The following is a 27,778-nucleotide window of genomic DNA, read 5'->3' on the forward strand; positions in this document are numbered from 1 at the left end:
GTGCGTGTCAAATTAAAGTTCACAGTTTTATACTGTACTGTCATAGTATTGGTCATGGGTTAAATATATTTCATGTCAAATATATTCTTTATTAACCATTACGATGGCATTTATAGTATGAAACTGTGCTGCACTTAGTGTGGCTACTTGACTGAATAAAGCCACTATAACAGGACTCAGTTGTGGTGTGATTTCTGTTGAAATAATTCCGTTTTTGTTCATGTATTCATATAATGATAATAATAATACTAATAATGAGCTCCGAAGATGAAAAGCAGGTTGCAACTTTGAACTTGCGGTAATTTTGCCACTCAATGCGATCCTGTTGTTTTGAATCCCTGTCAAAGGTTAGCATTAGAGAGGATGCTTCCACAAGCACAAAATTAAGCACCGGGCGTCCTCCCATTCACAGGACTGAGCAAACAAGCTGTTTATTGTTCTTGACACCAGTGTGTTATGCGAGCTCAGCAAGAGACCAAAAACACTGCCGCTGACGTCACTGGGAGTCAGCTGTGAGCAGCGTGCTGCTAGCCGGACATCATGGTGAGCCTCTGTGGTGTTTTCGCGTTTAGTAAGGCATAATTAGGGCAGCTGCTAATTCTCTGTGGTGTAATTAGCTGTCATGTGTTTTTTTTTAAAGAATTCCCTGTTCAAGTTTTAATATTATTTTATGATTCCGCAGTGCCGTCTGCTTGGCATTAGCTTGTTCTCAAACTTCACTGGCTACCTTTCTGCAACACTTCAGTCATGCGAGTTATCCGATAGCTGGCGAAAACTAATACAACAGGGATGTTAAATAAGAGTCAGCGCTGTTAACTTTCAGCCTAACTTCAGTTATCAGTCGTACGCAGGGTAGTGTTAACAAGTAAGATAAGAAAACTGGAAAGTTGGGATAACGTTATCGCTACATGTTCAAACGAAAGACAGTAAATGTTAATGCAGGCTATTTAAAACATTAGCGGCCATCACACATGCACGTTATTACTTTTGTTTGCTAGCTTAACCAGCCTAATTGATACCCTTCCAAATTGAATTTGATTTCTTGAAACACTGATGTGCTGTGTGTAGCAAGCCAGTAAATATTAATATGGACTATATACACTTACCGGCCACTTAACTTACTAGTACCGGATTGGACTCCCTTTTGTCTTTAGATCTGCCTTAATTCTTCATGGCGTGGATTCATCAAGGTGCTGGAAACATTCCTAATAGATGTTTGTCCATATTGACATGACATCATCCCACTGTTGCGGTTCCTGTTCCACCACATCCTAAATGTGCTTTATTAAATTGAAGTCTGGTGAGTGTGAAAGCCGTTTGAGTACAGGGAACTCACTGTCTTGGCATGTTCAAGAAACCAGATGAGTACACTGTGGTCACAAAGGGGTGGGTTTGGTCAGTGACAATACTAAGGTAGGCTGTGGTGTTTAAATGATGCTGGTTTGGTGCAAAGGTGCCCCCACACCATTCTTTGGTTGTTTCATGTCTGATTCTTGGTGAGTCTGTGTGAGATGTTGCTTCAGTTTTCCACTCTTGACTGACAGGAGTGGCATCTGGTGTGGTCTTCTCCTGCTGTTGCCCGTCTGCTTGAAGGTTTGATGAGTTGTAACGAGTGGGAATTTGAGTTGACTGTTGCCTTCCTATCAGCTCCAAGCAGTTTGGCAATTCTCTGACATTTTTGTCCGGAGAACTGCCATTCATTGGATATTTCCTCTTATTCGGATCATTCTCTGTAACTCTTAAATATGATCATATGGGAAAATACCAGTAGACAGACAGACAGACACACACACATTCATTTGTATGCTCCTCTTACAATCTGAAATTGCATATAACATTCTATACATTTGTCTTTCCTGTTTTATTTTTTATCACAATTTCAGGACAACTTTAAAACAAAAATGAGTTTTGGATTATTTTTTAGCCTTTATTCCCATTGAAGTGTAACATCAAAAACCAAGTTGTGATTGCAAATGATTACACCAAATTTGCAAGCACACTGGTTGTGATGTTTAATCTATGCAGATTGGTCTGATTTTTTTCCCCCCCCCATGTTCAGAGCAGATATTGAGACTACAAATAAAAATTGCCTCACCCTGTTTTTTTGAAAGACTCACAGACGAGCATTTCTTTTTACTGTGTTCCTTTTGGTAACTTGCTCCAAATCATAGCACATGTACAATCGCTGAAATTAAAAAGTGAAATTTGCATTTAGAAGAACATTTCTGATGTTAAATATCTGTTAAATTTCTTTGCAATCATTGCGACATTGTCTCAGCAGTGTTTCTAATAGGAGCACTTGACTTGAGTTTTTAAGGTTTCATAATTGTGCACTTCTGTAAAAAGATGTTGAGACTTGCTCCAGTTGCCAGGCATGTATCGATTGAACATCAAGATCAAAGTCAACCAATTTAAGTTCAACAGGGTGAAATTTTTATGTTTCTTAAATGTTCTGCTGGAGTTGACTAAGCAGGTAAGGAAGTTGAGATATATTATCTCTGGGGTTGGTTGAAAGGTATGATGGGGTGTGGTCAAACACAGTAGGTGTAAATCACTTAATTGCTTCCTACCACTCTGTAGCTTGTCACGCTGTAATTTAACATCTCCCAGTACTAGCCAGGAGCAGTTCTGGAGCACTTCAAAACAATTTAAGCTCTGTTTGTTTTTCATCCTCCAGAATGAAGATGAAGCCTGCTGTGCCACTTCTCCTCCTGGCCCTGCTCGCTGTCACAGGGCTGAGCCAAGCCCAACTCGGGAACTCTTTCCTGGATTTCTCCTGGATCCTTCCCAGTCTCAGTCGGCCGGCGAACCACAGCCGCATCTTCTACGCGGTGATGTTTGATGCAGGGAGCACGGGGACACGCATTCATGTCTACACCTTCATCCAGAGCGACTCAGGTAATACAGGCCAGAGGTGTCTCTTTAAGCCTGTTCTCTTCCCTATATTTACTTATTTCCTTAGGTTAGCGGCGTTATGTGCTCAATACAGAAACAGTGACATGTAATGAATGCAGGCTGCCTGCAGAAAGCCTAGCATAAATATTCTAAGGGTTTTTCTCACAATGTAAAGAGTAGCAGGGAGACCTCTGGTGCTGTACAAAAAAAACTGAAGTGCTGTGCAGCTTAAGTAGCACGCTTCAGGTGAACTGAAGTGAATATCTATACTTGCAGTTCTTTTAAATCCATAAATGCTCACTTCAAGGTGCGTAAGTAATTCCATTAATAATCCTTTTTGGTCAGATTTAAGTCGGAGTGTCTCATCTTAAACATGGCTATATGTACACTAAGCAGATTTATACCTCCCTAAATTAATTTAAGAGGTTCTATATGTGACGTGGGTGGCTCTTGTGTCTTTCAGAGCAGCTCCCCATGTTGGACAATGAGATGTTTCATTCCATAAAGCCTGGCTTGTCGGCATATGTCGACGTCCCTGAAACGGTGAGTTCAGCGTTTCCTCTGATCAGTTGCATTGAGTTGGAGGGTGCACTCATTCAGACATTCCTGCTGCCAGAAATGAAAGTGAGAAATGCAAAATGACAAACAAGTCAGGCCCAGCTGACATAACACTAAGTGTCATCTCAGCTCTCAGCAGTCACTCAGTAGACTTTTCGGCTGCTCTGCGGTGATTGTTGTTTCTGTTTAAAAGGCTGGACAAACAGTGAGGATGCTGTTAAAGGTAGCCAAGAGGACGGTGCCTCGTGTGGAGTGGAAGAGAACTCCTTTGGTCCTCAGAGCCACGGCTGGACTTCGGCTGCTGCCCACACAGAAAGCTCAGGCTCTTCTGGACCAGGTAAGAGTGCACTGTCTCGTACTGAGACCTTATTGAGAGGCCTGAGACGGCAATTACACAATACAAGCATTGTGTAGAGTGCAGTTCTTTATCATATGGGAGTTGTTTGGCGCTACAATGTCTGACACCATCGTGAAAAAAACAACAACCCCACAACCTATTATCCAACAAAGCAGCAGGGAGAAAAGGAAAGTGCTGTGGCAGGTATTACAGAGACAGGAGGGGAAGTATTGTTATCAGAGAGCAGGAGATTAGTGTGGAAGGCTCTTGTGGAGGGGATAAGATAGTAACGGATAGCCCTGGGGCACCTTGAATGATAAATGATACTTTATTAATCCCCCCCAAGGGAAATAATTAATCCCTTCAAGCGGAGGGCACCTCTGGATGAGCTACCATTACACTAGATAACATTAAGGCCATCTCACTGTTGCTTTCCTTTGCTCCTAGTTGCACTTAAATCTCCCTTTCTCTCGCCCGTCTCTCCCTCTTTTCCTCAGGTTCAACACGTGTTTGACGAATCTCCTTTTTTGGTGTCAGACGACGGCGTCAGCATAATGAACGGCAAAAACGAAGGTAACGTCTGCCCACCCTCTGCCCCGACAAGCAACACATCCGTCAGATATCACGGCAGCTGTTGTCCTCTCTGAGGTGTTTTGCAGGTGGCATCAGTGATCTGTCTGCCCGCTTTTAGCGTGCTGTGCAGTTTCTGTAAAGAATCGTTGTTTACTGCAGGCATGAACCTAAATTGCTGAAGATTACAGCAGTGTTTTGTGATGACACTTAAGAAAACGAAATGGCATATTACCACAAAGATGAGTCAGTAATTATGCGGTGCAAAAATACTATTGTCTGTTGTGCCGTTGTGTAATTGATTAGTCAGCGTTTCAGCCTCGTTTATAGGACTACATGCCTTTTATATATGCAAAATTAGTTTCTTAAATGGTCTTTGTTTTCACCTGAAATGACAGGTTTCTGTTTTCTTGCTTTTCTTTTGTGCTAATTTTGTAAATGTAGGACTCCTGGCTTGGATATCGCTGAACTTTCTAACAGGCAAGTACACTGCATTAAACAGTAAAATATTTGTACCTCTTTTTCGTACTTTATATCCAGGTTTAACTTTGTATCTAAAGGTGCCGTCGCGTTATCACACCTCATGTTCACAAATAGAGGCTAAATGTGTCCGACTATGAATTTCCTGCCTACAGGAGTGCTCTGATCTTTATCAGATAGGATCCAGCGATTTTATACTTTGGCTTGTACATGTTTGCCAAATAGGCCTTTTGAAGATAACATCGCAGGTGTAACTGATTCGGTCCTTTGTGTTGTGGTTTCTGGATTAAAGTGTGACTTTTTTTTTAGGTCACCTGAAAGCGCGAAGCAAGAAGACAGTGGGAATATTGGATCTGGGAGGAGGATCAACGCAAATCACTTTCCTGCCCAAACTGAGGGTCAGTTGTTTGAACACTTGAGAGAAATCTGTCTGATCTCTAACCTTTGGTGATAGTAACCCTCTGTGCTCTCTGTATTCCACTGTAGAAAACCACTGAAAGTGCTCCTGCTGCTGACTACACTGCTAAGTTTGATGTCTTAAACTCAACATTTGAATTGTACACTCATAGGTAACTGTTTCAGAAACGACTGTATGCTTCATGAGACATAATACAGTCCATTTTAATTCAGTGTGAATGAATAAGAAATTGCTTCTTGATTTCACATCAAAATCATTTCCATATTTTCCTTTTTCACATTTAAAATTAGCCTCAAGTTCTGACACTGACTCTGTGACTTCACTCGGATCTGTGTTTAATTAGGAAAACGTCTAGTATCTGTTTAGGCAAGGCAAGGCAAGTTTATTTGTATAGCACAATTCAACAACAAGGTGATTCAAAGTGCTTTACAGAGACATTAGAAACAGGAACAAATAAAAAGCATGATTTAAAATTGAATAAAACAAGCAAATAAACTAACTAACTAATTAACAAACAAACAAACAAACAACAGTATATAAAATCAAAACAGATAAAATCAGAACAGTAGATAAAATCAGTAGTTAAATGTAAGTTTTGAAATTTAAGCTTAAAGTGTGGATTTGGTGCTTTATTCAAATGCAGCTGAGAACAGGTGAGTCTTCAACCTGGATTTAAATAAACTGAGTGTTTCAGCTGATCTGAGGCTTTCTGGGAGTTTGTTCCAGATATAAGGAGCATAAAAGCTGAATGCAGCTTCTCCGTGTCTGGTTCTGACTCTGGGAACTGATAAAAGACCGGATCCAGATGACCTGAGGGATCTGGATGGTTCATACTGGGTCAGGAGGTCACTGATGTATTTTGGTCCTAAACCATTCAGAGCTTTATAGGCCAGCATCAGAACTTTAAAGTCTATCCTCTGACGGACAGGCAGCCAGTGTAAGGACCTCAGAGCTGGACTGATGTGGTCCACTTTTTTGGTCTTAGTGAGGACTCGAGCAGCAGAGTTCTGAATGAGCTGTAGTTGTCTGACTGATTTTTTTAGGTAGACCTGTAAAGATGCTGTTACAGTAATCAAGCCTACTAAAGATGAATGCATGGACTAGTTTTTCCAGGTCCTGTTGAGACATCAGATCTTTTATCCTTGAAATATTCTTGAGGTGATAGTAAGCTGACTTTGTTATTGTCTTAATGTGTTTTTCTAAGTTTAGGTCTGCATCCATCACTACACCCAAATTTCTCGCCTGGTTTGTGGTTTTTAGATGTATAGATTGAAGTTCTCTGGTGACCTGTAATCGTTTTTCTTTGGCGCCAAAGACTATTACCTCAGTTTTGTTTTTGTTTAGCTGGAGAAAATTGTGGCACAACCAGTCATTGATTTCCTCAATGCATTTACCAACAGCCTGTACAGGGCCTCGGTCTCCTGGTGACATTGTGATATATATTTGTGTGTCATCTGCATAGCTGTGATAGTTTATTTTGTTGTTGTTTATAATCTGTGCCAGTGGGAGCATGTAGATGTTAAACAGAAGGGGTCCCAAGATGGAACCTTGGGGAACTCCACATGTGATACTTGTCTGCTCAGATGTGAAGTTACCTATTGATACAAAGTATTTCCTGTTTTCTACGTATGTTTTGAACCAGTTTAGTACAGTTCCTGAAAGACCTGTCCAGTTCTCCAGTCGTTTGAGTAATATGTTGTGGTCAACTGTATCAAATGCTGCACTGAGGATGTGTATTATAGGCAAACACCACTTGTTTGCCTTCTTTTGAGGATTACTTATTTGTCACATGCACAGTCTGTTTCTGCTTGGTTTTCTAAGTGTGTAACAATTCTTCAACTTCATGCAGCTATCTTGGAAATGGACTGATGGCGGCACGGTTGGCCACACTGGGAGCTCTGGGTGCAGAAGGTACTGTGCTGTACATGAACTAAATGTGTTTCTTTGCCATTATTCATGTCAGTGTCATCATTGCACGTCACTGATGGATACTGAGAAGAAGGTGGGTCAGTTCAAATGGTTTCTTTTTTAGATTTTCAAAATCTCGAGAAGGAAAAGTAAAGAAAGATATTTTTGTGAGATGTAGTTTTCTGTTATAAATGATTCTGGCCCTGAGATACACTGAGATGAATCACTGAAGTGCTTCAGAGAAAATTGTGTTAGTGACTGCCTGAGTTTTTTTTTGTTTTCTTTTTTTGAGTCATTCTATGACCACGGTAACCTTGTGTGAAGCTGTTGAACCAGTCACGAGTTTAAACAAGTGGTGTCTGCGCTGTCACAGGGTTGGAGTGGCAGGTTTTTAAAAGTTCCTGTCTGCCAAAGAAGTTCAGGGATGAATGGAGCTTTGGAGGTCTAACCTATCAAGTGAGCGGGGACCCAGATGGTATGATCCCATTTACTTATAACAAGCTGTAAGCAGATGAAACCCAAAGCTAAGGTTTGCAAGGAAGAACTCAAAAAATGTCCATTGATTTTTTTTTTCCTTGGGTTTTACAAAAGATCTTATCTGTTACCAGATGCGAGCAAAATGCATGATACGAAATTTAAATATTAGCAGCAATATGAGCAAAAATATGAGGGCATACTTGGATTACTTGAATGAACATAAGATGCTGACTTTATTCTGCCGTCTCTGTTTTTCTTTCCCCTCCAGGTTACACAGGATACAAGCTTTGTTATCAGGAAGTACTTAAGGTGGTGAAGGGGATTATTCATCAGCCGTACGAGCTTGAAGACTCCAATGTTTTTTATGCATTCTCCTATTACTTTGACAGAGCTGTGGATGCGGGCCTTATCGGTTAGTGAACACACACACACACACCCCCTTGTACACACCTTATATAATTATACAGACCCAGTAGGGTGTCATTACCCATTCCAGCACTAGACATAGGCAGGGAAATGTGAGTCACTTGCACCTGTCTCAGGGGATTTGATGAGCTATAGGTGTGTAGGTATTAAAGAAATTGCTATTCTCTGCCAGTCCAAGCTGAAAGGCCACAAGCTCTATTACTAGTATTATGGAAATGTACATGTAGACCTGTTCTTGTAATGAATGGTGTAGCATTTTTAAATGTGAGTAAGATGACCTCAGTCACCTCCGTTGCAGATGAGGTCCACGGAGGGATGCTGGAGGTCAGAGACTTCAAGAAGAGAGCCAAGGAGGGTGAGATGGGCGAAGGAATGCATCATTACTATGACAGATCTGCAGCTCCCTGTACTTGAGACACAGTGTGCATCTCAATGGAGCTCATTTCTATCTGAAATCTTGCCCTCATCCACAGCAGAATACAGATGACTGATTATTCCTAACACCTAACAGCCCTTATTTATCCTTTTCTCTGCTTAGTGTGCAATAAGATGACCAAGTACCCTCCCATCCACCCTTTCCTGTGTATGGACATGACTTACATCACTTGTCTACTGAAGGATGGGTTTGGCTTTAAAGAGAACACAGTTTTGCAGGTGAGGCAGCATTGTGTAATAAAATTAACAGGATTCTGGCCTTGGTTATAAGAATGCAAACGAAGCAGTACACCCAACGCAACAATTTTTCACAAGGCTGCGCGGCTTTATGAATTCAGCTATTTATGTTTCGAGCTGTTTAGTTCAAACTTGCAGATGAATCATAAGATGGAAACCTATCAAAAGACACAAGCAATGTTTCAAATGAAAAGGTTTAAAATAGCTCCTCACACTTCATAGCATTTTCACAGGCCTTCTTCAAAGAGGCCCTGACACATTAGTCAAAGAAGAGATGGTAATATCTCATCCTACCTTTTTATGTTTGAAAATTCACTATGTACACTGAAAACAGCAGATAAGTGTGCTACCAGAAATTGCAGGGTGAGTTGCATTTCAGAAACCCTCCCCAGGGACTGGGAACCTTTGGAGGGGCTCTGTGCATTTCCACAGTAGGGAACTGTGCCAAAAATGTTATTTTCTGATAGTTTCATGGCACTTACATTCTAAAGCATATATTAACACCCAACACCTCCACACAGCCATGCAGGAAAAATGAAGCACAGACAGATTTAGTGCAGATATAAGAAACACTGGTTGCAGCCAGTGGTACCCGTCAGCAGAGTGATAACAATATTCAATCTGCCTTTTTCGGCTGAGAGGTAAAAACTGCAGGCTTAATCTTGCTTGGGGCACCAGCTATAGGCCAGACCTTTTCAAGAAACCTACTGGGTCCAGAAATGGCATCAAAAATGATTGGGCTGCTGTAAGAAACTGACCAATGAGATTCTGTCTGCTTTGATCATTTTCTTATTTACCCAACTTTCACTATATAATGCTATCAGATGTAACACCAAAAGAAAAGTGTCTCTGCACTAGTATTGCATCAGTGGAAATGAGATAAAAGACCTTCAGCTCTGACGCACAGAGGAAGCCAGTGTAACCTGCAGGTTGTAAAAACAGTGGTTGCTTTTATATCTGTCAGCGGGATAACCTTCCCAGTCTCTGAGGGCCTTTAGACTGCAGAGGAAACACAAGCAACCGATGATTTGAAGGGATCTGTGGACTCCTTGGAAAGAAAAAATTGTAAAAAGTTGGGAGTACTTTGAGTAGAAACTTGTCTGTGTCAATTCTCTTTTAATAAAACAAAGGAAAAGAGGCACTTTTACACAAAAAATTCCATTACCTTTTTTATTTCAGTAAATACAAAAATCCTTTGAGTGATTTGGTGGTTTTTTTTTTTTTTTTTTCCATCCTTAGCTAACCAAGAAAGTGAATAACGTGGAGGCTAGCTGGGCACTGGGTGCTACATTGGATCACTTCCACTACCTGAAGATTCACTGAGAAGTGAGGAGCGTACACTGACAACGAGAAGCTGATTTTAGGTGGCGCTCACTAACCACACTCAAGTAATGTGCACTACCTTATCTAAGAGCAGCAGACAGCTGGTGTTGGTTTTATAAGGGCAGAACTAACCTCATGAGTAATTCTTAATTTCTTTTAAAAAGCAATTATTCTCAAGTGTTAATATATTGAGCTATATATGAGCAATGCATTGCCCCACTCGGAGAACAAGTGAAGCACAAGAGGCTGAATGAAACATTTTACCAATAACACACTCTGTTAATGCACCTCTGGGGATTAGTGGATATAGAATTTATTCGAGATAGATGTTTTCTATTTTACTAAGTCTGATAAACAGAGAGGCCTGGCTTGTTAAGTCATGTAATACCAGCATTTACATGCAGCATTTGATTAACTGCTTGAGTGGTTTTTAATGTTAAGTGTTTCGTTATTAGTCAAAAGAATAATGGCTATAATGGGTGTCTGGTACATTTAAATTTAACTTATCAGCCGTTGAGGTTTTGGGGTACTTGTTTTTCATTAACAACCATCACTGCATTTCAGTGTCTACAATGATGAAGCACATAAGCATTCCTGGTCATTATAGTTTCATAAACTAGCAAAACCCGTCTCAGTATTTCTTTGGGAGTCTTTGTTCTCAAAAACACGAGGAAAAAAAAATGTTTGTACAAACTTTGCCATTTCACGCTTATTAAAATAAAATCATCACTGGTTGCTAATTACAAATATCTACAAGGGTCTACAGGTCTGAAAGTCATCTTTTTACAGATACATATCTATATGTAGTCCACTGTGGCAGTCAGCCCAGTGCTGCTGCAACACGCAGTGTGCGATGTTTGTTGTGAAGGTGGACTACAGCAGAGCAACTACATCTTCTCCATATGCATGGCCCTCCGTTGTCATGGTCACCAGTTCATGCGGTTGAGAGAGAACTACCACAGAGTCTGCAGAGCCTACACAAACACAAAGGAAAGTTCAAAGAGGATGTTATTCACCCTGTATGTATTTAAAATAACATGAAGGTGCAGACATTGTAAAATCAAACCAAGCACTTTCAGCCTTTGTGCTGATGAAGCCGTTCTTGAATTTCTGCAATACATACAAGTTGTATGCAGCTGGGATGTTTCCAGGCTTCCCAGCCACACGTCTGAACTACATCACCTGGCTCTTCAGTGTTCAAATAATTTTAATTTTATTTATATCGCACCAAATCACAACAACAGTCACCTCAAGGCACGTTATATAGTAAGATAAAGAGCCTTCAGTAATAGAAAAACCCAAAAATCAGACCGTGAGAATGGAAAACTCCCTTTTAGTAAAGAGAGTAAAAAAAAACAAACAACCCCACAAGTAGAACCAGACTCAGGGAGGGGGGGGAGTCATCTGTTGTGACTGGCTGGGGATCAGGGGAGAGAGACCGGACAAATAAAGAGATCCAGAGATGAATAAGAACTAATGATTAAATGTAGGATGTGTATAAACATAGAGTGAAAAAGAAACAGTGCATTATGTGAAGCCCCCAGGAGCCTCGACCTATTGCAAAGGTCACCTGATCCAGACGTAACTATAAGGTTTATCAAAAATAGTGTTAAGTTTGATCTTTAAAGCAGAGAGTCTGTCTGTCTCATAAATTCAAGCTCCTTCCACAGAAGGATGGAACAAGCTCTTATATTTTGGATAAACAGTTGAAAGTTATGGTTGGCACTGACACTTTGGTCATTGCTTATGTGAACTATGTCATCAACACAGTCCCATAACCATTTACACAGGCGCTTGAATCGCAGTCTTTTCTTGTTTACCAAGTAAAAAAAAAATACTGGCAGCCACCAGTGCAATAACTGCTTGAGTTATCGCGCTCAGATGATTTTCTGAAAGCTTAACCTTGATCTTGAGGTCAAGGTCATTAAACTTCATACTCGTCCAAGAGTTGTGGTAGATGCACCCATGGTATGAATTTTAGAATCCCATGTCGCCTTGTTCTTGAGTAATCGTGTCCACATCGCCCACCTGTGCTGCGGGGTGATGACAATACCGCATCAGCATTTTATGGCTGATTGGTTAAAAAAACAAAACCTTGAGAGGTGGGCGAACACTCAAAACAAAAATAATATGCAAGCAGCGGTGCTACACTAGTGAATTTATTATTACCAGCATGAGGTTATCAATGTTATTTACAAATTTGTTTTTAATCTTATTTATTTAACAGGTACAATGCAAAGAGTGCCAGCTGAACTGCTGGAAACAGCCTAAATGTGAAATTTCAGAGACATGAAAACTCGAGCAAACACAAGTCTACACAGCCTGAGTGTAGCCGCCGTTATCAAAAGACTCATTCCCTGAAAAACACTTAATGGGACATTAGTGACACCACAAGTTGACTCAGCATCCCTGACATTAACAGAACATTATGAGCTTCACCAAATGAGAGTTTACTGCAGGGCTACAGCATTGTCAGATGTGTTAGGTGTTTTTTAAATCTTATGAACTGCCTTTTTTTCCTGTCATACTTGTTCAAACGCCTACCTGGTGATCTCAGCATGGCATGGTGGAGATTCATGGGTTCCACAGTTGTTGTCATGGTGACCATATTGTCTCCATTCTCACCGTCTGCCTCCAGCAGGCTGCTTTGTGTCAGAGCCTCTCCTGTCAGTTGCACACAGACATCAAACTTTTTGTTTTTCCCAAACCTCAACACAAGAGAGAGCACATTTAGAGTAATCCGTCATCTTTATAGAAACCAGGACTCAACCTGCAGCCTCGGTGTGATCACCACAGGCCAGTGCTGGTTAGAAAATGATGCTCTGAAGTTAAAAAATAATTGATAAAAACTGGAATCTAGATTTCTAGAATGCGTTCTGTATAAATGTTGATTTTTGTTTGCTTATTCTAGTTATTCACAATCAATTTAATAATTAATCCAGTACCTCTTGTCATGTATAAATAACAGAAACTACCAGGCTGTTGTGCAACTGCATCTTCCTTTGCACTGCTTTTACAAAAGACTGGCCTCTTTGGGGAGGCTGACCCGAATAAATCTGCTGTTTATAATTAGAGCTTTGGCAGCGTTTCCTCTGCGGTGATTCAGCTGCTGTGCTTCCCTGCTGCTACAGAGATGTGACAAGGAGGCAAATGTGCTGTCTGCTGTCATTGTTTCATGCTAAAAATGAATTTAAGCTTATTTTGTTCAATTGTTCCAGATGCTGGAATGTGAAAAGCTCAATGAACGATCCTTTTAATCTGAAAGGTACTGAAAATGATACCGAGAATAGAGACAGGAGTGACTGTGTAAATTTGCCTCAGCTGTATTGGAAGATTAACTGTATATATTCACTCAATTATCTCAGCAGGTGAATGCATTTCAATAAAGCAAGATGATGTTATTTTAACTTGGTGATTAAAGACTTCTTAGAGGATCTGACCCCATCACAAAAAGCCCAACAGGCTTCGTTTTTTTTTCCCCCTGCAGCAGCGTTTTGCTGTCTCTGCTTTTTCTTTTTTGAAGCTATGTGCATTCTAAAACAATTCAGCTACTGGGCCTGAAGAATAAAAATGTGAATGATACATTTTTAAGTGCTAGAAGTCATTAACAATTCAAGAAATGTTCCTAAATGTAAATTAAAGCAACACCATCTCTATGCAGACTTTAAAATGTATGGGCAGCTTGAAGCTACATAATCCAAGGATTAGCATATCCACCCACCACACTGGGTGGGTGGGTGTGTGTGTGTGTGTGTGTGTGTGAGTGAGTAAGACAGACAAAGGGAGAAAGACCTGTTTCTCTGCTTTCACTACTGAGTCCTTCCTCTCCGTGTCTCTTCCTCATGTGGACGTTTCTGCTGCCCGACTGAGAAAAAGTCTTCCCACAGATCCCACACACATGAGGCTTCTCACCTGGGAAGTACGCACACAGACACCAAGCAAAACTTTATTCTTCTTCTGAACTGCTGCAGGACGCCGTCTACAAGGCGCACTACTTTACACTTTATCTGTAGCTTACTAATTACAAAGGAGCGCACTGCTGCGCAGCTGTGAACTTGTCCCACTCACCAGAATGCACGAGCATGTGTTTTCGTAGACTGGAATACTCTGCAAAGGATCGCCCACAGCCATCTGCTTCACACAGAAAAGGCTTCTCTCCTGAAAGCAGCCACCCACCACAAATATACATATTGTTTACCTCCGCATTACAAAGCCCCAATTAAACTCTTATTTTTGCAGAAAGTATCAGATGTGGATGCGTTCAAAGGGATGCGTTGAATGGCCCCGACGCACTGGAAATTACAATAAACTGCAGCTTTGTTGTTGTCGTTTCTGAAAGCCGCGATGACCAAAATAACCCAGATAAGTCAGCTACGGCTCATTCTTCCAGATATACAGGCGGAAACTAAGCACAGGTCACCTAACTGACTGTGGAGCACGCCATCAGAAACCTTAATGCCACCCTAAATAAAATATGACAGAGTAGTGTTACTGATTGCAGCAGTAAAATGGAGGGGCCAGTGCTGCTGACTCTTCAAATCTCCAGCATTAACTCTGCCAAGGAAGCATTAAATGAGCAGATTCAAATGGCCTTAGTTAGCTATTGCTTCCAGGACATTTGGGCTTTTAAATGCAGGGGTCCGTCCTGCTTTCCCCACCTGTGTGTGTGCGTCTGTGGTTCTTCAAGTTTCCAGCAGTGGTGAACCTCTTGCCACAGTTCGTCTCCTTGCAAATGAAGGGCTTCTCGCCGTTGTGAGTCCTCATGTGAACCTGCAGCCTCTGCAGCACGTAGAAACTCTTCCCGCAGCCTTCTGCGCCGCACCTGAACATCCGGTCATTCCTGCGAGCCGAGATAAGATGACAAACAAACCTCGACGTCTCTCGTGCACATGCTTCGTTGGTTAAAGCCCGCCACGAGGTCAGACGGGGTAGCCTCAAACAGATCTGCTACGCTGGTATTAACAGAGCTCCTGCCATACAGCTGGAGAAACTCCTGTTGCACAGCAGTGCTTTCTGCTCCCTGCACAGTCTTTCTGCCTCCCCAACAAATAAAGCAGGAACCTTTTCCTGAGCTGCCATTACTCCTTTCATTGTGGCTGTAAAACACCTGTGCAGTTTAAAGCCAACACCTCCAGCTTACATTTTACAACTGCTGAACAAACCTAGTGCCTTTTGTACTTGAAAAACATCACACAGAATAGCTTGAAGATCGAGCTCACCCTGCCCTTGAGGGTACTTCAGGAGGGCAGAACGTGTCTGGAGAGCAGCCTGTTACACATCTTACACCAAATCTTATACTAGAACATGAAGATTAAAGTTGCAGGAACCAAAGACATTCAGGAGGACTTGATTGCTCACCATTACAACTTAAAAATGACACTAATTTCTGGCATTACACAGCTCAACAAATAACCAAGATACCATGATACACACAAATTTGTTCTTTTCTGCACTTTTGTTGTATATTGGGCTCTAGCTTACAGAGTATGACTTTGTGGTGTCTACATTAGCTGCTTGAATCTTTTTGTCTGACTTGTATCTATACTTTACAGACATTACAGGCATGTAATTTTCTATTAACACATTTCACAGTTGGTGCACGCGTTCCTGTGTGTAATGAAATGTGTACATCAACAACGCTGTATTATTTTCTAATTTGAAAAATGCGTCCACATTATCAGAATTTGCACACTTGAGCAACATCCCCTATGCTTGAACCACTGCTGGACAAGGCACAATCCCCCCGTGCTGTCTGTGCGATGCGTTACCTGTGTGTTTTGAGGTGATATTTGAAATGAGCGGGCCAGGTGAACGTCTTGCAGCAGCCCTCAAACGAGCAGCGCATCTGCTTGGAGAGGGGGCGGCTCGTTCTGGCAGAAAGGTCTCGTTTGTCTCCGTCTGCTATCAGACTGTGTGTGTGGTCACCTAGGCAACAGGAAGAGGAAAGTGAGCGAGGTGATGCAGTAAACAATCCAGCAGCGAGAGTGTCCCCGGCCTCTGGAGCATACCTCTATAAAAGCTAATCACTGGTTACTGACTGAGACTTGCAACCAAAACAAAACTCAGAGATGAATGAAATCAGTCCCATTTAACCCGACCACACTCCACGCTTATCTGCTACAGTTTAGTTTGTGCTGGTGTCTGCTGTAAAGCACCTGTAACTGATATCCTGCTGCTGAAAGAAACTAATCTAATCTGATGGAAGTTAGATTTAGATGCAGTAGGTTCAGAGCCCCTGTGCTGCCTTCCTGCATCACAAACCTCCACTACACTCAGTGATTTTGCACTTCTCCCCTCCCAAGTGAGTACTGTGGATCAAACTACCCCCATATGTCTGATAAACCCCCCGCTTGACTTTGACTTCTACCCAGGAGACAGCTGGAGAAACTCCTGTTGCTATCAGCCTCAAAGATCCGAGGACATGCGCTAGCCAGCTGTCCCTGATCCTGAGTCACATTTACAGCCAGAATCTGAAGCAGAAGAAGAAACCAGTGCTGTGCAACACGCTGCCTGCTTCCTGTACTGATCAATTAGCAGCTTAAAGACCCTGGCATTAGGTGATGAAGGTGCCAAAGCAATTAATCTTGCTGAGGATCTGTCAATCCAAAGAAGGGGAGGGTGGCCTTGAAGGGCTTGTTTCACACGGCTGAATTACTAGCTGCTCTAGCTGCTCTTGATACAAATACAACAAAGTCAAAGATAACTGTGCTGAAAAATATCAGCTGTATTAAAAGAGTGTATCTGAACCTAAACTGGACTATGTGAAAACCTGTAAGTAAAGAAGAATGCACAGAGTAACATAACCACTTTTAAGAGACAAATTGCAGATTTTAAGACACTTGACAGCTTTTCCATTTTACCTGAAAATCTATTTTCAACACACACAAAAAAAACAGCACAAACAATAATGCCTTCTAGTTACCACTTGATTTGTTTGTGCACATCATCACAAACATGTCAAATAAATCCCAGTCAGGTCAAGATGGGAGGAAACAAACCCAGGGCTGGGCAGAGATATGAAGTAAACTTCTTACACTCCCATATCACTTTTCAACATGGACCTCCAGCTGCAATTCGACTCAGAAGTGGGGGGTTCAAAGATCAGAGATGTAGCTAGGAGTCATGGAGCCTTAAATGTCATGGGTAAATGCTTTATCTAACAGGCAGCCTGTGGAGGCAACTTAAAATGGTTTGCGATGTAGTCCTGACTCCTGGTGCGGGTCAGCAGCACTGTGGAGCGTCTGTTTCAGATCAGAGCAGAGGCTTTACAGTAAGATAAGATAAACGTGTGGACAGACGCCGCTAAATAAGCAACAGGTCGAGACGCAATGCGGGAGAGGACGGTAAACAAGTCGACGATCAAAGGAGTTTGAGTTTGCGAGACCCGGACGAGCGTTTAATAGCCATTTAGAGATTTTTCTAAGTGTAGCGTCGGCATTACTTTCAAATAGATGGTAGAAAGTTGAAAAGAAGAGGGGAAACATGAGGCTACAGCCAGCAGCTGTTGTCACACTGGATTCTGTGACCGCTGAGACTCAAAGGCCACCACAGCCTTTTTTTATTACAGCTTAATGAATGCTGTATTGAAAAGGAGTTGATGAATATACAGTAACAGGTTTTGGTTAACAGCTATTAAACAATTTCCTGGCTATAACCGCACTTGCTGGCAGATTTACACTTTGGTTTCTGAACAAGGTTCAACAAATAAGATATAATCTGTGAAGCATCGAGCCTCTGTCCCTCCCACTTCTTCTCTTTGTGCACATCTAAGTGGCTCCTGTTCTTCGCTTATATTTACTGTGCAGACATGAGTGATATTGATTTACTTATATAACTCTTGGCAATAAAGCAAACACAATATTTCAGAACCATCAGCTAATTTTATTTTCTGCAATATAACATCTTCCTAATGGCTTGATCGCATGTGTGTCCCCAGGCCTGACCTCCTGCCACCCCACATTTTTACTAAATCATCAGCGACATAACATAACCACGGGAGCTGGATTCTGATCACTGCTTCGTTATATTGTGACATTTACAGCTCTACTAAATATCTGCCGTCGCACTTGTACATCAGTCAAAGACAAAGCTACAAATTCCTTTTGATTGGGAGACTCGAGACGAGAATTTTGGGACCCAGTTTTAGTCAGAGCTGATTACACCACGTTTTCATCTCTTCACTGACCTCATTTCTCTTCTGTCTTTGATGCCTGCTACCAAAATATACGCCGCTTCCTCTACACAGCCGTTACTTCTTGGTTTTTTCCCCCCAGTTTTATTCTCAAACTTGATATTAAATCCCAAATAGCTGCCTACAGAGCACACACCACTAGCAGCGCTCACATCCAATGAGTGTTGTTTTAATATTGTTTCAAAAAGAGCATATTTGACATAACTTTAAGGTGTATAAGATCCCTGGAAGAATTCTTTACCGTTCGTGACACTTGCAGCTCTGGCGTCCTGGCTGGCCTTGGCATCCTTCGCTAGCTGAGCCCGTGTGGCGGCGATCAAGCTGTCATGTGCCAGCTCTTGTACCCGCAGATACCAGGGAGCGCTGCCATCTATTCCGTAGTCCCCCGATGGGACCCCCTCATCTTCATCATCCCCGGCGCCATCTGCGGCGAAGATCAGGGACTCTGAGGAGGCTGTAATGCCTGACGGGGGGGAAAAAAGAAAAAGGTCAGGATGAGAGTAACTGAAATAGAAGACAGCTGCAGTATATCTCTGAGGCGCTCTAGGTCACTTCTATTTATTTATTATTGTTCTTCCAATGCTGCTCTATTCTAAGCAAGCGGGAGGAAGTTTTCAACAGACACCCAAATAGAAATATAAGAAAACATGACAATCCTTTCTTCAGGGACTGAGTACATTTAATAAACAAGTAATTCTGTCCAGTGAAACGTCTCTCCATCACGTCTCACTGAATCACAGACAGAACACAGCGCGCTGCACAAAAGGTGTATGTGAGGAGACCAAAATTAATTTTTTGACTCTCTTGCCAAGGCCTGATGAACCAAGAGAATGTGCTTGCCAAGGCTCATTTCTTCAAGCCAAAATATTTTTTCTTTTTTGAATGGAAATGTGTCACCCCATTTCTTTTTGGCGCTGTGTGTGGAATTTGGAAGACAGAAAGTGCAGACACAAGACGGGATTTAGACTTTTTATATGAAACTTTGCTTGTCAGTTAACAGTAATATTACTTTTTTTTTTTTATATAGAAAGCAAATGTTAGAAGATACACACTGATTGGACACTTTATTAGGTACACCTTGTTGGACCAACTTTTTGATTCAGATCTGTCTTAATTCTTCATGGCACAGATTCATTAAATCGTTGGAAACGTTCCTCAGAGATTTTGGTCCATATTGACATGACAGCATCGCACAGCTTCTGCAGATTACAATTCTCCTGTTCGACCACATCCCAGCGATGCTCTGCTGGTTTGAGAGATGGTGACTGTGGAGGTCATTCGAGTACAGTGAACTCATCATCAGGTTCAAGAAAGCTGTTTGAGATGATCTGAGCTTTGTGACACGGTGCGTTATCCTCCTGGAATCAGATGATGGCTACACTGTGGTCATAAAGGGATGGACATGATTAGCAACAATACTCAGGCGGGCTGTGGAGCTTAAATGATACTTAAATAGTACTAAGGGGCTAAAAGTGCGCCAAGAAAATATCCCCCACTCCATTACACCAGCACTACTAGCCTGAACCACTGTTACAAGGCAGGATGGACACATGCTTTCATGTTATTTTCTCCAAATTCTCACCCTACCATTTGAATGTCGCTGCAGAAATCAAGACTCATATGACCAAGCAACACTTTTCTAATCTTCTATTGTCTAATTTTGGTAAGGCTGTGTGAACTGCAAACTTGTTTTCCTGTTCTTAGCTGACAAGCGTGATACCTAGTGCGGTCTTCTGCTGCTGTAGCCCATCTGATTCAAGGTTCAACAGGTTTTGCTTTCAGAGATGCTCTTCTGCTCTTGGCTGCAGCGAGTGGTTATTTAAGCTATTGATACCTTCCTATCTGCTTGAAGCAGTCTGGACATTCTTCTCTGACCTTTGACATCAACAAGGCATTTTCACCCAGAGAATTCCTGCTTGCTGGATATTTTCAGACCATTCTCTATAGAGATCGAAAATGTTACGTCAAAACCGCAAAGGATTGTAGGTACGAGTGGCAAGCGGTACTAGCGCACGCAGGCTTTCACAAGAAAACAGTCACACAGCAATAAAAAGAAACAAAGAATGGCAAGAAGCTGTTGTATTATTAACTGCAATAGCCGGTCACATGACAGCCACGGGAAGCCGACGGGTAAAGAGATCGTTTTTTATCGGATTCTGTAGTGGAAGAAAAATTGTTCAAGCCATGTTTCCGAAGTAACAAAGAGCCAACGGATGGCCTGGATTGCAGCCATTCGAAGACCAAATATGACGTTTCAGAACTCTGCAGCTCACATGTTAGTCTGCTCCAAGCATTTCCACAAAGGCAAGTCTTCTGTTGCAGTTATTACGTAATTTATCGTAACATAATTGTTGATGTAGGTTACAAATAAGTCTATATTGATTTGAATTTAATTTGTTGTGCTATGCTGCTTTGTTCACTGTGGCTTTGCGGGCTAATGTTTGTTGTGCTTTGTAGGAAAACCAGCCTACAAAATGCTGGAATGTGATCCAGACTGGGCCCCCTCTATCAACCTGGGTCAGACCGAGTGTAAAGCTGCTACCACAGCGAGATTTGATCGGTTAAGAGAGAGAGAGCGAGATCAAAACAGCCACGAAAAGTCTGCATATATGTGTCCAAGTGTTGTATTGAAGGAATCAAGTGATGAATAACTGTTTTCCAGTATGTTGTTTTGATCTGGTTATTTTTTATTATTTTTTTTGGCATTGTTGATTTGTTTTTCACTGAAGCAGCTAATAAAGCACGATGGAATACAATTTTGCCTCTTTCTTATAAGACTCTATAATAGAATGAAACAATAATGCCAGTTATAAATAAAGACAATCAATTGAATGAATTAAGAAACACTTGTTTTATATCTATTGGATCTGAAAATGTTGTGAAATGACAAATAGATTGCGTTGGCCTGTACAGGAGATAAAGAAAAAACAAAATTACAACAGTAAAAGTAAACTAGACCTGGGCTTGTTGCAGGGATCTGAAGTTACTAAACATTTTGTGAGTGTTGCACTCACACTTAGGACCATATAATTATAAATATGTGCATGATGAAAGTTGGGCAGCACGCTAACGTCTTTAGTCCACTCTGTATGCTCGTATGGGTCTGACGCTTTCACTCCTTTGATTTTTTGCTTGTGCTTTTTTTTTTGCCTTTTCGTCAAGTCTGTCTTTGTACGGACCTGCTGTGTTCTCGTTTTGTACATAACTGTTTTTGGGGCAAATAAAATGCAAGTATGGATTAATGCAGAATTAATGGTTACCGGTGCTGGAAATGCTAGTGTTTGATGCAGTGTTTTGATTTTGCTGCCACTCGTACCTACAATGCAACGCGCGAAAGTCACGTAGTCTGTCGATCTCAATACACACTAGAGAAGGTTTTGTGGGAAAAATCCCAGCAAATCAGCAGGTTCTGAAATACTGAGATCAGCCTGGCTGGCACTAACAACCATGCCACATTCAAAGTCGCTTATCCTTTCTTCTCCATTCTGTTGCTCTGTTTGAACACCAGCAGGTCGTCTTGATCATGTCCACATGCCCAAATGCACTGAGGTACTGCCATGTGATTGGATGATTAAATATTTGTGTTAACAAGCAGTAGAACAGGTGTTCCTAACAAAGTGGCCAGTGAGTGTAGAACCAAAGGATTAACGTTACTTTGCTGGCCTGCAAAGGAAGAAATCGTGAGTCACAAAAATAAATTCAAGCATTTGAACTAAAGAACATGGATGCCAAGTGTGGCAAAAACATAATTCAGACTTTGGCAGAGACAAACGACGTCCCTTTAATGTTCGTTTACCTTTTGCAAGGTTCAGCAGGACATAGGAAGTGTTGTCTGACTGCTGTAAGTCATGGAGGATGGGCGGGGGGCTTGAAGCCCGTGGGTGAGAGTGCGTCTGGACTACTAATGAGCTTTGCTCTGACACGCCTCCAAACTCTGTCAGGGAGGGGGAACTCTCAGGCTCGTGGCTTAGGCCTCCATCTGGGGGAGGAAATCAGTTATTGTGTCAAATTGAAAACACATTTACTGTAAAGTAATATCAAACAGTAAATAATCAGTGAGCTGTTTACGCAGATATGACAAGTGCACTGTACTGATTTAATAGCACGAATATAAACTAGCAGACATGAACATACTATAAAAAAGGCACATCTCAAATACTGATTTAAAATAACTAAATGTATTCAGTGTGTGTATGAGACTTCAAGAAGGCACAAAATAGAACTTGATAAGCAACACTGAATGCAAATATAGCCTTCATTTACAATCAGTGCTGTCTGCTCTTTTAGATCTGCCCCTCTTATTCAAAGTAGATTAATAAAAAATAGAAATAAATCGTAGACACATTGTGTCACAAAGAATATCTGTCCTTCCAAATTGAAGCATCTCTAGCAAGCGCTTTTCTTTCTTTTCGTAGAGATGATTTACCGTCTTTTTCAACAGCCGTGGAAGGCTTTCCAGGTTTCAAATATAGACGGTTAAATGCACCAGTGCAAATCTGAAGGGATAGAGATATTATGAAAACAATCAGAATGCTGTGAAGAACTGTTCTTATTGCCAAGGGTCTTCTAAATGCTTATTTTCATGTGACAAAAATTTTAATTAGCAACAAATTTCATGTATTTCATGTATTTCAGACCCAGCAACACGCTCAGACAGAAACTGGTTCACCCGAAAGACAAAACGCCAAAACACAAACTTAACAATGTGGTGTATGCTGTACAGTGCAGCGAGGAATGCTCAGACCTCTACATTGGAGAGACACAAACAGCCACTTCACAAGCGCATGGCACAACACAGAAGAGCCACCTCCACAGGACAAGACTCAGCAGTCCATCTGCATCTTAAGGATAAAGGACACTCTTTCGAGGATGCCAATGTTCACATTTTGGACAGAGAGGACAGATGGTTTGAAAGAGGAGTGAAAGAAGCCATCTATGTCCACTGTGAGCGACCATCTTTGAACAGAGGCGGGGGTTTACGACACCAACTCTCTGCCATCTATAATCCAGTTTTGAGATCCCTTCCCAGACGCCTTAACGCCCACTCACATCCTGGGCCATCTGACCTCAGGAATTCGCATGATAAGGTGGGGCCAGGTTTCACAATGAACACACCCGAAACTCTGGCTGATTGGGACCCACACCCAGTTTCACACCTTGGCTCAGGCAATTAGAGGATCATCAGAGGGTCCTTTTGTCCCTCTGTGGGGGGTCACTCCCACTAGGTTTATATCTGGGACTCTCCACCATTTGACCTTAGAACTGAAGAAGCTTCTCGGATGAGAGGTGAAACGTCTTCAAGCAACTTAAAGAAGTCCAGACGCTTTTCTTTGCAAGCTCCTTTGACTACGATGACCTGGATGACTGAGAACCTTCACAGACAACAAATTTCATGTTTTCTCACAAACTAGTGCATTTGAATTTAACAATGTGGCACACGTATTTATGTGACTATTCCACACACAAAGGCCGGCTGTAGCTAGTGCCACTCATATACACTCGTATATGATTCAGTCAGTGCTCAGCGCCGCAACCATCACTCACTACAGATAATTACACCTACATTTTCTTTCTAAATGACACAGACAGGAAATGGCAGAGATTGTTGGTTAGGTATCTTTTGTCTTCTATTCTTCTTCATCATTATCATCATCATCATCTTCTATTAAAGAACAAGAATCTATGATTAAAGCTGTGATTGGTGTATCAGTTTAACAGAAATTGTGCAGGTACATGTATCAATGTTGGTGTGAATATACACTGCTAAAAAAACATAATATAAAAACAAAATAACACTTGGAAAACACATCAGTGGAGGGAAAAAAAATGCTGGATATCTATACTGGTGTTGACTGGGTAATGTGTCAAGCGGTCAAGGCGATGGACTAAAAATCCATTGGGATCTCCCCGCACAGGTTCGAATCCTGTCGACAATGGTCAGCTATTTTTTTTTTAGTGCAGGGATAGCTCAGTAGGTAGCAGGGTCACCCCATGATCGGAAGGTCGGGAATTTGAATCCACTGAACAGCTACCCTGAGGTACCGTCCCCACACACTGCTCCCCGGGCGCCTGATCAGTGGCTCACCACTGCTTCACTGAGTGAATGGTTAAATGCAGAGAGAGTAATTTCCCCACAGGGATCAATAAAGTATACATTATTATTATTATTATCATTATCATTAATGTTATTATTATGTGCTTGTATGTATGCCTGACAACGTTGGGGTATGCTCCCAATGAGATGACAGGATGTGTCTTGGGGGAGACCTCCTCCCAGTTTAGGACCAGGGCATCACTGAGCTTTAGGACAGTCTGAGGTGAAACCAGAGGTATTCTATTGGATTTTGGTCCAGTTAAAGGAATGAGACTGCCTGCATATCTTCACCACATAAAGCCAGGCATTGTTGTGCACCAGGAGGATCTCAGGACCCACTGCACTAGCATAGGGTCTGAAAATCCAATGATTTCATCCCAATACCTAATGGCAGTCAGGGTGTCATTGGCTAAGCTCTAGAGGTCTGTGTGTCCTTCCAGAGACATGTTAATGATATATCAATGGTGCCAGGCAGTGAGCACAGGGCCTACTAGAGCACATCAGGCCCTCAGGCCACCCTCATGAAGTCTGTTTCTGATTGTCTGGTCAGAGACATTCACACCAGTGGCCTGCTGGAGGTCAATTTGTAGCTCTGGCAGTACTCATCCTGTTCCTTCCACAAAGGAGCAGATACCAATCCTGCTGATGGGTTAGGGACCTTCTACGCCTGTCCAGCTTTCCTAGAGTAAACGCCTGTCTCCATAACAAGGTACGGCTCTGGTAGTAATATTACTAGACAATGAAAAAAACCCCAAAACGATTGGATGTAGTAATGAAAGATGTGGCACGAATATCACTACTCTGCCCAATAGTGGACAAGACAACAGAAGTGAGCATGTGCTCACCTGTGAGCTCCAGCGGGGTGCACAGGGAGCTCTCAGCAGGGGCCAGCAGAGGCAGGCAGCAGTGTTTGGACTCCGAGTCCTCCAGACCCTGCACCAATGGGATGGACGCGTTCTGCACAAACTGCACCAGCAGCTGAGTGATGGGGAAGGAGAAGAGGCACAGCATGGAAAAAAAGATGAACCTCGTGTGTTATTTAACAGATCCCTGCACCACAAAGTGGTCTCCCTTCGGAGGGCGAAAATGATGGCAAGCTTACCTCTGGTTTGGAGTCAAGCTCATCAGAAAGCATGGGTCACCCTGTGTGGAACCTGCAGGGCGAAATAACACCACTGAGCTAATAAACGAAAATACTCGTCAGTATAAGTGGCTCGAGCACAATGACAATAATACACACCTCAAATGTGACCTGGTGAACGGCAGAATCTGTCAGTCATAAGCTCGGGCTGCAGGTCATCTTCCAGTCAAATCCATGGTACGAGCTCTGCGGTCAACAACAAGACAAAGCTGTCAGGTAAACCTCCGGAGGTTTTTGGTAAACACAAAGAGCCACTGTATGCTCGGCAACTGCAGCTAAGTGTAGCCAAACCTCAATAAAATCCATCTAAACTGTTCTGGATAAAAACAGGCATATGGCACACTGCCTGTTTACCTAGCTAGCATAGCTAGCACCTAGCCACCGGAGCTATTTTCCCAAATGATGGATCCCCGCTGACGACACACTAGACAGCTATACAATTCCGTTAATTCTCCGGTGATATTAAACAGTTTACCTTGCAATAGATGTGTATGCAGGACACAGCGTAAGAGTAACTTAATGTATATTTATCTCCAAAGAGCAGGTTTGGGCTACGGAGGCTCAGATACATCAATTTTAAGACACTTCCGCGTTTTCAGTAAGAACCATTCTGTGTCATCGACGCCATCTAGCGGTAGAGATGTGTAATTGAATGTAAAAACTGACCTCTCAGTCAGTTCAATAGCTTATTGGCTTCCTTGTTCCCTTTTACAAATAAATATATCAGAGGTAAAAAGCTTAAGTTGAACGGTTTGGAGTAAAAGTTAGAGGGCCGTGGATATGTGCAGAGGAAGAATACTGGGTATGCTGGACAAAGGATGTTGAAGATAGAGCTGCCAGGCAAGAGGAAAAGAGGAAGATCAAGTAGTGAAGGAAGACATGGAGAGGTATGGTGTGATAGAGCAGGATGCTATAGGGATAGGGTGAGATGGAGAATGTTGACCCGTGAAGACTGCAGCTGAATGACGAAGATTCCCTGGTGGTGACATGCAGTACATTTTACATAAAAATAAATAAGATATTAGCATACAGTTAGTTTTAGACTACCGTGGAGCAAGTATTAATGGCAACAGGGTCTACAGGATCTAAAGCTTGAAAAAAAGTGACTGTTTTACTGGGATATACTGATCACATTTGTTTGGCACTGGATTATTAACATTTAAAAACAGTGTTCATGTTCATTACATATCAAGTAAAAAGGCCACCTTTAAAAGAAGTAGGTGTAAAGCCTGAGTTCCAACTAAAATTAAAGAAACTACAGCTACCCTCTGTTCGTGTCTTATTTTTATGTCATGAAAGCAGAGATTTATTTTTAACCACTTCCTTTTTCCACACTCAGCTCTTGTGATGAGAGAGGTGTGCTGAAAGAAACGCAACACGTTTCATTGTTTCTAATCTTGTTTCCAGCTGAGATTATACAATTCAATGTTTTCCTCACTATGTGACCTCTGAGTGCTGTTTTAAATGTCAACCAAGCAGCACTACCATTCAAATGGACATGTTTAATTGTAGAAAGGAAAAAAAGAAAGAAACCACAGCAGCTTCTTTGGAAAGACATTTATTACACAAACAATGAGTCTCTAACTTAAAATGTACAAAAAAAGAGCCCTAAAGCATGTAACATCAAACCTTTTCAGTCTTAGTTTATAAGATCTTTGAATGATATAGCTGAAGTGTTTTATAACAAGTTACTTATAACAAGTCTCATGTCCTCAGAGGTTTTAAGACGTAAAACTCAAAAATTTCCCACTTTGGAAAGTATCATGAGGACTTCAACAACTTCCTCTATTTACATTTTATAAAGGAAAAAAAAAGACAGCGAGCTAGGCACATTACATTCAGTCTGCATGATCCTAAAAATATATATTTGAGCTGATATTTAAATATATTTTTGTTGCTGGTGTACTACTGAAACTGAAACCAGCATCTTTAAAGTGACAAGGCAGACTGAAATGCACTGAGGAACCAAAGCTGCCAGTACTCAACTCAAAATCCAGTGTTACCAAACTGTACTGCTCTACAAGCTGACCGTTTAACAAAGAAAAAAAACTGCAGTCACACAACATGATCAGGAACACAGCATGTGGCATACACACTAGTATCATCAGAAACATAAATAGTCCATTACATAAGCACATCTGCACAAAAAGGAACTTCATCCACACAAAGAAACCTGGACAGCGACATGATAATGGCAACGATTACGCACGAGCAGGTAGCAACAAGTACATGTAAAGAAAGCACAGAGCGTTTTTGTGCTATTTTCAGTCGAAAGTTCAGTGACCTTT

General features: G+C 41.7%; 2 protein-coding genes across 4 annotated transcripts; one reads left to right on the forward strand and one right to left on the reverse strand.

Moving 5' to 3' along the window:
* The first annotated feature begins 407 nt into the window (after positions 1-407).
* On the forward strand, positions 408-10,614 carry entpd5b (ectonucleoside triphosphate diphosphohydrolase 5b). Of its 3 annotated transcripts, XM_085382116.1 has the most exons (15): positions 489-543; positions 1,155-1,300; positions 2,678-2,898; positions 3,359-3,438; positions 3,647-3,790; positions 4,288-4,363; positions 4,805-4,840; positions 5,150-5,238; positions 5,327-5,409; positions 7,108-7,169; positions 7,540-7,641; positions 7,912-8,055; positions 8,368-8,424; positions 8,608-8,723; positions 9,981-10,614. In XM_085382116.1, exons 3-15 carry the CDS (start codon positions 2,679-2,681, stop codon positions 10,062-10,064), a joined length of 1,293 nt encoding a protein of 430 aa, XP_085238242.1. In that variant the 5' UTR covers positions 489-543; positions 1,155-1,300; position 2,678; the 3' UTR covers positions 10,065-10,614. The 3 variants fall into 3 exon arrangements, with proteins under 3 accessions (XP_085238243.1, XP_085238242.1, XP_085238244.1); XM_085382117.1 differs by lacking the exon at positions 1,155-1,300 and having other exon boundaries at positions 408-543; XM_085382118.1 differs by lacking the exons at positions 489-543; positions 1,155-1,300 and adding an exon at positions 2,454-2,473.
* znf410 (zinc finger protein 410) lies at positions 9,898-26,088 on the reverse strand. The gene is made up of 12 exons (XM_085382114.1): positions 25,966-26,088; positions 25,590-25,676; positions 25,452-25,503; positions 25,195-25,327; positions 22,052-22,234; positions 18,497-18,718; positions 15,833-15,989; positions 14,723-14,904; positions 14,133-14,222; positions 13,857-13,976; positions 12,609-12,728; positions 9,898-11,038 (listed from the first exon to the last, which is right to left on the reverse strand). The coding sequence occupies exons 3-12, from the start codon at positions 25,482-25,484 to the stop codon at positions 10,938-10,940; spliced, it is 1,341 nt and encodes a 446-aa protein (XP_085238240.1). The 5' UTR covers positions 25,485-25,503; positions 25,590-25,676; positions 25,966-26,088; the 3' UTR covers positions 9,898-10,937.
* Positions 26,089-27,778: the final 1,690 nt, after the last annotated feature.

The sequence above is a fragment of the Rhamphochromis longiceps genome, linkage group LG15 (genome assembly GCF_057381845.1).
Source record: "Rhamphochromis longiceps isolate RC_006_pf linkage group LG15, R_longiceps_female_GT1.1, whole genome shotgun sequence".
Classification (NCBI taxonomy): Eukaryota; Metazoa; Chordata; class Actinopteri; order Cichliformes; family Cichlidae; genus Rhamphochromis; species Rhamphochromis longiceps.

Bases quoted from the DNA above. Each gene is read 5' to 3' on its own strand.
- entpd5b (XM_085382117.1), top strand. From the start codon at position 2,679: ATGAAGATGAAGCCTGCTGTGCCACTTCTCCTCCTGGCCCTGCTCGCT. The intron at 3,791-4,287 runs GTAAGAGTGCAC...TCTTTTCCTCAG, and splicing joins CTCAGGCTCTTCTGGACCAG to GTTCAACACGTGTTTGACGA. The intron at 7,642-7,911 runs GTATGATCCCAT...TTTCCCCTCCAG, and splicing joins AGTGAGCGGGGACCCAGATG to GTTACACAGGATACAAGCTT.
- znf410 (XM_085382114.1), bottom strand. From the start codon at position 25,484: ATGCTTTCTGATGAGCTTGACTCCAAACCAGAG. The intron at 22,235-25,194 runs GTGAGCACATGC...TTCCTCCCCCAG, and splicing joins CACCCCGCTGGAGCTCACAG to ATGGAGGCCTAAGCCACGAG. The intron at 13,977-14,132 runs GTGAGTGGGACA...CGTACTTCCCAG, and splicing joins ACACATGCTCGTGCATTCTG to GTGAGAAGCCTCATGTGTGT.